This window comes from Haliotis rufescens, unplaced genomic scaffold (genome assembly GCF_023055435.1).
Source record: "Haliotis rufescens isolate VD_foot unplaced genomic scaffold, xgHalRufe1.0.p SCAF_21, whole genome shotgun sequence".
NCBI lineage: Eukaryota > Metazoa > Mollusca > Gastropoda > Lepetellida > Haliotidae > Haliotis > Haliotis rufescens.
Window position 1 is genome coordinate 8,060,508 of NW_025963902.1, and position 10,255 is coordinate 8,070,762.

A 10,255-nucleotide genomic window follows, 5' to 3' on the forward strand; every position below is an offset into this window, starting at 1 on the left:
GTAAACCTTCACTCAACACTGTGGCGGTTGTGATACCCTCCTAGAAGTGAGTGAGTGAGTATGGTTTTACGCCGCTTTTAGCAATATTCCAACAATATCACGGCGGGGGACACGAGAAATGGGCTTCACACATTGTACCCATGTCGGGAATCGAACCCGGGTCTTCGGCGTGACGAGCGAACGCTTTAACCACTAGGCTACCCGACCTCCTCCTAGAAGACACTACCTACCTTCCTTCTATCAGCTTCAGCGTCTTCGTGTCGTTGGAGATGGTGTTGTTGGCCTCCCCCTCCTCCACCCGCATTGACGTGTATACTGGGGAAACAGTGTTCATCATTACTAACTATGTTATAGTCGAAACCCGGGGGATACTTCAACCAATATTTCACCATCTTTAAATTACTACTTCCTGACACATTCTGGCCATAGACTTTGTCTTGGACTGGAAGGTCAGGACATAGACACAGGGTTAACGAACACCTTGTGTCATCATTGTAACCTGTACTATTGTTCGTAGGGCTAGGTTCTGGAATTATGATTGCATATTTGAAAGCAATATGATGTTTAAAAAAAGCACACTTTCACATAATATTGCCCACTGCGGCCTACTTGAAATCAACAAGAACTATTTTATGAAAACAAATTACCCCCTTGAACGCCAAATATGAATATAAGTTGTGTCCCGACGTCAACAGGATGTCCGGCGTAGATGTCCCCACCGACAAGAAGATAAAAGTCCACCGCCTGGGTGTTCCTGAGAATATATGTACATGATTTCAACTAGAACCAAATCAATCAATCAATCGATCAATCAATCAATCAATCAATCAATCAATCAATCAATCAATCAATCAATCAATCAATCAATCAATCAATCAATCAATCAATCAATCAATCAATCAATCAATCAAGGCCACGCGTACACGCCTGTGGCGTTTAAGTTTAGATTGATTGAAATGTTTTTGAAAAGAAAAAACTACCTCGAAGGGCGCAAAAAAACACGAATTTTAGTACTGCCCTTGCGTCAAGGTGATCACCGTGGTGGAGGTCTTACACGCCCGTGACGTTGTGTTCTGTATGAACTTACATGCCTTTGACGTTATGTTTTGCATATACTTACACGCCCGTGACGCTGTGTTCTGTATGAATTAACATGCCTTTTACGTTATGTTTTGCATATACTTACACGCCCGTGGCGCTGTGTTCTGTATGAACTTACATGCCTTTGACGTTATGTTTTGCATATACTTACACGCCCGTGGCGCTGTGTTCTGTATGAACTTACATGCCTTTGACGTTATGTTTTGCATATACTTACACGCCCGTGACGCTGTGTTCTGTATGAACTTACATGCCTTTGACGTTATGTTTTGCATATACTTACACGCCCGTGGCGCTGTGTTCTGTATGAACTTACATGCCTTTGACGTTATGTTTTGCATATACTTACACGCCCGTGACGCTGTGTTCTGTATGAACTTACATGCCTTTGACGTTATGTTTTGCATATACTTACACGCCAGTGACGCTGTGTTCTATATGAACTTACATGCCTTTGACGTTATGTTTTGCATATACTTACACGCCCGTGACGCTGTGTTCTGTATGAACTTACATGCTTTTGACGTTATGTTTTGCATATACTTACACGCCCGTGACGCTGTGTTCTGTATGAATTAACATGCCTTTGACGTTATGTTTTGCATATACTTACACGCCCGTGACGCTGTGTTCTGTATGAACTTACATGCCTTTGACGTTATGTTTTGCATATACTTACACGCCCGTGACGCTGTGTTCTGTATGAATTAACATGCCTTTGACGTTATGTTTTGCATATACTTACACGCCCGTGGCGCTGTGTTCTGTATGAACTTACATGCCTTTGACGTTATGTTTTGCATATACTTACACGCCCGTGACGCTGTGTTCTGTATGAACTTACATGCCTTTGACGTTATGTTTTGCATATACTTACACGCCCGTGACGCTGTGTTCTGTATGAACTTACATGCCTTTGACGTTATGTTTTGCATATACTTACACGCCCGTGACGCTGTGTTCTGTATGAATTAACATGCCTTTGACGTTATGTTTTGCATATACTTACACGCCCGTGGCGCTGTGTTCTGTATGAACTTACATGCCTTTGACGTTATGTTTTGCATTCTTATCCTTACTTAGGGGGGCTGTGGTTTGGCGTACACTCGCGTAACATAACATACGCTCTTCTTTTGACGAGCTGGACGATTTCCAGTTAAAAAATGTACGTGGAACCTGCCTCATGGCAAGCAAGCCGAGGTAAATAATACATGCAGAAGAGGGGTGTTACCTTGACTAACAGATTCTTTGTACTCGTATGCATCAAGCATATGGATGTACTTACAATGACTGGTACGCTTGGGCCGCAGGCTGCACTGTCATGTTCTACTTGGATGTAATGCCCTTCCCAGCTGTCAGGAATCTTGTCAAACGGGTCTACCGTGGTCGGCACTGGCAGGGAGTCGCAGCCAGTGATGCCTTTCTTGTCCTCAACGAAAGCTTCGAATCCAGAAGTACTGTACGGGTTAATCCCAATGACCATCAAGTCCGCAACGCAGATCAGGGAATCTGAAGAGGATATCATGATATCATTGTCAACATAACATATGATATATGGAATCGCGTGCTTACATCGATCTTTTTCACACATAACGCCGTAGTGTTCGCTGTCGCAGTAGCATTTGGCTCCCACACCGTCGTCATAGCAGGTGCCTCCGTTTTCACATGCAGTGGTGGAACAGTTGTGTTGATCAACGTTACCTGACAATGCGAAATTCAGGATATAGAGGTTAGAACATGAATGTCTTTTTGGATGGTAAATATCGTCAATGAACCTTAATACAAAGTGTTAATTTATAATACAGTATATTTACCATCCCAAGACACACAAGTGTGATTGTAATTAGTCAGTCAGACAGTGACAACAGGCAATAAAGTTTTTGGACACTGATTTTCAGTATTTTAGACTATTATTTGGATCGTATGATGTAACAATATGATTCAAGTAACGTGAAAAAGACTTCTAAGTTCGTCTTGGTTTAAATTTAAGTGATCATCAGTTCGGCGGCAAAACAACGCCATCAGTCAAGAGCTTCCTGGTTACTGCCTCGGTCAAAGATTGCAGGTATGTCACGGTGGTGAGGAGTTCTGGTCAGGACGCCATGTTTATATACGCTAAAACTATTCTACCTGAACTTTGTTATTTGTAATGTATCCAAAAATGGCCCCAACGGATACCTTTGGCTTTATCCTGCGGAGTAACCTTCATATTATACGACAAAGTTACGTCATGTCAATATCTGATCGAAGGTTTCTTAGAAGTGTAAAAGATTTACGAAAACGTCCATTTCAAGAAAATATGTGCCGATAAACACTTGAGCACTCACCTAATTCAAGACGACAGTCATAGCCACTGTATTCCGTGGTACAGAGGCAGTCCGCGGAAGTGAAGGTGCAGGTGCCACTATTCAGACAGGCCTGGTTAGGGCGTCGGCAGTCAAATGTGGCATGAGCTGGAAAGAGCAGGTCGAAAGGGCAATATACACAATTTTATTAAACCCCCGACAAAATGTCCGTCTGTCTGTCTGTCTGTCCGTCCGTCCGAAAACTTTGTCCGCGCGATTTCTCTTAAACTTAGTACATATAATAGTGTCATATGGAGGGGTGCAGTCAAAAGAAAAAAAATGTTTTAATTAATTTTCCATTTTTTATGAATTTTTCAAACCCTAACGTCCGTCTGAAAACTTTGTCCGCGTGATTTCTCTTAAACTATTCAGTGGATCCATCTCAAACTTAGTACATATAATCTGTGTCATATGGAGGGATGCAGTCAAAAGGAAAATTTTTTTTATATTAATTTTCCATTTTTTTAATGAATTTTTCAAACCCTAAGGCTAACCCTATCCTAGCTATTTAATTTGTAACTACTGACACACAAGGCGGGTCGGGGGTATTAGTGAGCCACGCTCACTTTTGCACTTGTTATAATTAGTTCCGTACGTTCTTGGGTGTGATTCTTGTTTCATAGTATTTTTCGCTGATTGTTGGTGAAGTTTGTTTTGCATAACGGATTTTCCGCGAAAAACAAACAACAGTTTATATGTGTATATTAATTCAATGACCATGTACATACAGGTACGCACTTTGAAAAAGGGAATTGTACATGAGTGAGTGAGTGAGGTTTTACGCCGCTTTTAGCAATATTCCAGCAATATCACGGCGGGGGACACCAGAAATGGGCTTCACACATTGTACCCATGTCGGGAATCGAACCCGGGTCTTCGGCGTGACTAGCTAACGCTTTAACCACTAGGCTACCCGACCGCCCCGAATTGTACATGAAACATTAATTATGCTACTATATATTCCTACTGAAATATTAGAAATAATGTAACAAACAAATTATAAGAACATGCAACTGGTTAAAAATCATAATATAAAAATGAACTATCTTATTCAAATGTCAAGATTCAAGATTCAAGATTCTTTATTCAGTATTTTGGGCCATGTGGCCTAGAGTACAATTACAATTACAATAATTGCTGCGTCACGTGATGTCAGGAAAATAAATACAAGTAGTCTTATTTCACATTAAATACATGATTTAAGTATAAGGCCAAAGCCTTTACAATGTTGATATTTTTGGAGTTGAGTAGATTACATAAACTGTGATTATCATGATGGACATTGGATAACCAAGGCAAATAGTGGTTTCTGACAGAGGAATATTTTGAACATATAAACAAAACATGAAATTCATCCTCTAATTGCCTCCCTTTACAGTGGGTACATAGATATAAACTCAAGTCTTCATTTGTATGTTTTGACTTTCGTAGCATGTTAATCTTAAAACCGTGTAGCGATATTCTGAATTTACAATATGCTCTCCTGAGTGATTAATTCGTGAGATTACTGATGTAAAATTCTGGCTGTAAAAGTGATTTCAAATTTGCATAATGTGACAGATATTTTGATGAAGAAATAGAGTCATGCCACTCTTGAGAATACATATCACTCAGCCTTTGTTTTATTTTTAGCAAAAAGAGATTTTCATCGCCAATATGTTGAGAGATCCATACAAATGAAAAGTCTGAAGAAAACAAAATATATCTTACATCAGACACCCAGGTGTGTTTATCATTATCATCTAACTGTTTAAGTAGATTGTAACATTGTTTTGGATATCGACATTGATTCATACGTAGCAATCTCAACCAGTATTTAAGTACCCTTATTTTGCTAAACACGAACATATTTAATCGTCCAGTTTCACCAAGAATAGCTTTATTAGAGGCATATTTTCCGATACAAAGATAACTTTTAAAATAGGACGTATGTACTTTTTGTATACATTCATAATATTTTGCCCCCCTGATTTCAGCCCCATAAAGTAATACAGGAGCAATCTTACAATCAAACATTGTACAAGCTGTTTCGAATGTTATATAGCTATTTCTTTTGAAAACATGATAAATGGCTCTAGTGGCTTAAGAAGCCTGTGATGCTAGGCTTTTACAGGCCATTGTCCAGATTAGCCTTGAGGGGAAAAATACTCCAAGATACTTGTAGTAAGTGACAAGTTTTACATTTATAGAGCCATAGAACCATTTTTCATGTTTTCGTATAATGCCACCGTTTCGGAAAACAATTGTTTTTGTTTTATCAAGATTCACACTTAGGCCCCAGGTAATGCAAGATATCTAATTGTCTTTGTAGACAAATAACTGTATATGAGAACATAGTCACATCGTCGGCAAAAAGTAGTAGCAGAATATCTTCAATACTTTCTGAAACAAACACACCATTACATCACGTTTTATAAATGTCAGTTACAAATGTCAGCACTAATGAAGACAACATGAGACACTTGTCGATGTAGGAGTACTACTCACCAAGGCCGAGTGACAATGTCAGAACCAATATCGGAACACTGGCCATGATGGGAACTAGAGCAGCAACAGAAGTCATATTCATTAATTCATATGATTAATGCCAACCACAGAAATAAATATATAAAGGTTCCTTCTTAAATGAAACAAAATATTTCACACGAGAAACACATGATCTATATCCATATATACCGACTATAAACATATATAATAAAGGTTCTGAACATGTAATAGCCAGTTTCAAAATCGTAACCTCTTGGATTTGGGTGAGATGAGTCAATTTGGTGCCAAATGATGTTATGGGACATCACCTGAACTACAAAGACTTAATGATGAATAGATACGAAAGGCTATGGCTATTTGCCGATGATAAGCGTTTTTGCTGATACAGCAAAACAAATCAGTGAAATTAGATATTCAAAAGTTATTGTATTCATAAAGCGGAAGCCATAGTGTGTTATTGGGGTATGAACATTGGCAATGTTATTGAAAGTGGTTCAGGTTATACACATCTAGGATTATTGTTTACAAAAACATTGTCATGGTCTTAACATATCGTAAGCCATAGGCAACATCTTCAACTACACAGTGTGAAATAGGAATTTAAATTTGTTCGTGTATAAATATGTATTGCGTTGAAAGAACATTGTTGTACTAAACACATACACTATTTAGCATCTTTTCATCCAGACTAGCTATCCAGTACATCTAATGAAGATCTCTCAACAAAAGAGACAAAACCAGTTTTGATAATCCACCGAAACAGATTCCATTTTGTGTAAAGGGCAAAATAGCTTTGGAAAATGTATGTATGTACCACTGACATAAACCTGTATGACTAGAGGAATGATTTCAAAATGTCCAGCACTATTCCAGCTGTTCTAGTTTTTGGTGACTACATTTCTCAACATTTGAGATACAATCGAGCATGCTCAAAGTGCCTCGAAAGTTATTTGATCATGATCAGTATTACAACATTCAAGACCTCACTGAGGCTGTCACAAAGGGCATTTCCAGCGTACTAGGGACCTACCCTAGGCTGGAATCTTCACGGAATTGTGATAAAGAAAGTGAGACGAAGTGAGTCGCCTCATACGACCAGCATAGTTTGATGAGGGTGTCTAACCTCGAATCCCCACGAGTTTGTGGTGAAGTAAATGAAATGAAGAAGTCGAATGTGTACAGAATTCACACAACATTATATGCGCGGTGTTTATCGGTACATCAAGGAATTACAACAGGTAAACAAATATCTGGGCTGAAGTCTGATGAAGTGAGCAAATAATTTCAGAATTCACATACATCAAACATCGTCAAAGGGTGGTTTCTTGTTAGTGTCAAATGGGATCTATAGCAAATATCCCAGCTTCCAATACATCAATTCAAAACGTCAACGCCAGAGAACAATCAATCACTAATATCGGCCACAAAAGATCTAATTGGGCAAAAACGGCACATCAATATAGAAAATACATGATGGGTCACGGAAAACCAGTGTAGACACCAGGTGTTCGCGAAAAGGGTAGACATGTTTTGCTTTACCTGATACCAAACATCAATCTCACACTTTTCATTAAAAAAATAAAGTGAGAGTGAGCAAGAGCGTCAAAGAATGAGACAGTATTGCGCATCATGTAGACAAGCGACGTGTCATATTTAGTAAATTCCCCTGAATGTATACAATGACATTTCTGAAAAATGACCTCCGAAACATTGATTATTTGTAACTCAGATATGTCTTAAGTTTCTATGATATAGGAATAGAATGTACACGCTCTAAAGTCACAATGTCTTTTAAAGGCACCAGGCAGGTACAATATAAGTATGGTCCTTCCGAATGGCCTTTAATCCTAAAATTTAATATAGAAAGATGCATCGTGTAAATATTCACCCTATTAGACAAATGACAATAACATCATTATGCATTATTTATAGACAGGCTCTGACAAATTCAATTTAGTTTCACTCACTGTCGGTCCTCAGAGTGAAGCTGACGCACCATTATATTGGTAGTTTGCTGCGAATACATCACAACGTTAAGTTAAACCAACACAGTTATATTAGTGAGACTTGAAGGAAACAAGCTATTACTGACAACTGGCCTGATCCTATAAACGACAGGTTTGAGATGGGCGAAAGGAAACAAGCCTACAATCCATTGTATCCTGCTGAGACATGCAATGTGTCAATCAAAGGCCTTACCTATTTTAGACCAAGATAAACTCTGTTGTCTGTTATCCAGAAAATTAACGAGTGCGCAAACATTCGCTCTCCTGTCCATTTTATAGGGGTTATTAAACACGTTGACAATATCCATTGGCTGGAGATGTACACTGCATATGTGAAATGTAATTGAAAGGTATTTCTTTTTGTGCAAACAAACATTTCGTCGTCAAACTTTTGAATAATGCGTGTATTATTTACATGTTTAAATTGGATATTACAAAGGCCTTTTGACTTATGTAACTGTTCTTGATAGTTTGAATCGCATTTGCAGAGATAGCACATGTAGAATGAGGGTATACATGTACCTCCTAATATAATATATTTGGTATTGAGGTAGTCTGGGTTTTTAGGTAAAGAGGATAAATAATGATGGTTGACAAACATTGTTCATGTCATCGAGTGGCGTTGTGTTAGAATTTATATTTCCACCCCGAATAACACATAAGTTTATTTCACAACAGCCGGTAAATAGTTATGTATAATATGATCCATGCTGCAGTGGTTTTTCAATCAAAGAAACAGCCTCCGTAGCGATGTTGATAGAGCGTCTGTGGTTCGATCCCACGTCATGCCAAAAGACGTAAAAAATAATGCTTGTTGCCTTCCTGACTGGTGCTCTGCATGGCTGAGATAAAGCAAGGAGTTAGTATACTGTGACAGAGAGAGGTATCCATGTTAAACTGCGGCATGGTATCTCAGTGGGCTAGCACTATAAAACTAGCATTAGTCAGAACTAGACTATGCACACACACACACACACACACACACACACACACACACACACACACACACACACACACACACACACACGTGTATGTAACATAAGACTCTCGTCCGTAGTCAATGTTTGGAAGATGGCGAATGCACTTGAAGAAGTCACCTTTCTTACATTTTAATATCCAAACATGAGTGTCATTATCAGGGAGGAACTAAGAAACAGGTTGTACTTGGTTTTGGTGTATCTACTCGGTTTTGGCGGGTGTAGGTGCCCTGGCTTAGAACGCCCTGACAGCGCCTGTATGAAGCGCTATGCATCAGATATTGGGTGTTGTATTCATACATGTAGTTTGGCTGAACGAAATCGAAGTAAGCAGAGTGAGGGAAATGTCATTATGTAACTTGCAGGGAGGCTTCCAAATCCACCAGAGAAATATATCTTCTGTATCTGCCGAATGACGATATAATAATATATATATATATAATATAATATATTTGGTATTGAGGTAGTCTGGGTTTTTAGATATAGAGGATAAATAATGATGTTCATTGTTCATGTCATCGAGCGGCGTTGTTAGAATTGATATTTCCAACCAGAATAACACATAAGTTTATTTTACAACAGCCGGTAAATAGTTTATATATAATATGATCCATGCTGCAGTGGTTTTTCGATCAAAGTAACAGCCTTCTTCTGTATCTGCCGAGTAACGATAAACTATTGTCAGCACATCCTGATTGGTGATACGGACATGGCAGCTTGTAGCTCAAGGTCAGATCGTGGCACTGCCACATCGAAGCTAAAAGAGACCCATTGACGTTCCTTAAACGACAACTGTTTGGCTTGTTGGTAAGTTCGTTTAATGACGACACCCACTGCTCGTTTATTGGCGCATGATCTGCCGACTGGAAATGATTTACTATCTCGTATTGAATCATGCATGTCTCATTTGCTAAGAATATAAGAATGTAAATGGGTGTGGTAATATTTTCTGAACAAATACTAAAAACTATTCTTATACTTAGATATCATTTCAGTGTTTAGATTTTGCACGAGTACCCCTTCCGTTGAAGTTTCACATGTATCAAAATGATATGTGACCAACCAGAAAAGAGACTATTGGGTGCTAGGATACAATTTTGCTCTGAAAGACATTTGACGTCAACTTACTTCCGTATTAATCGCCATGTGTGCGATCTGTACACATATATCTTGTATTTCTCTCGTCACTTTGTAATGGAATAAAAACATATTTTAAATCATTCCAGCATATATGTCTACTTTCAATTAATGATACATTCTATCTGAAAACTGCAATCACTACACAAACAGTTATAAGTCTGAAAATGGGACTTTGCAGAAAATGAGACCAAATGTTTGA

At 38.6% G+C, this 10,255-nt stretch overlaps 1 protein-coding gene across 1 annotated transcript in view; it reads right to left on the bottom strand.

Moving 5' to 3' along the window:
* The window catches only part of LOC124111458 (EGF-like domain-containing protein 1), a 29,396-nt gene extending 21,226 nt beyond the window's left edge, over positions 1–8,170 (bottom strand). Inside the window, exons 1-2 of the mRNA XM_048401206.1 lie at positions 8,133–8,170; positions 5,934–5,987 (exon numbers count right to left, since the gene is read on the bottom strand). Of these exons, the coding sequence (XP_048257163.1) occupies positions 5,934–5,979 (46 nt within the window). The 5' untranslated portion in view covers positions 5,980–5,987; positions 8,133–8,170. The remainder of the gene's footprint in view (positions 1–5,933; positions 5,988–8,132) is intronic.
* Positions 8,171–10,255: the final 2,085 nt, after the last annotated feature.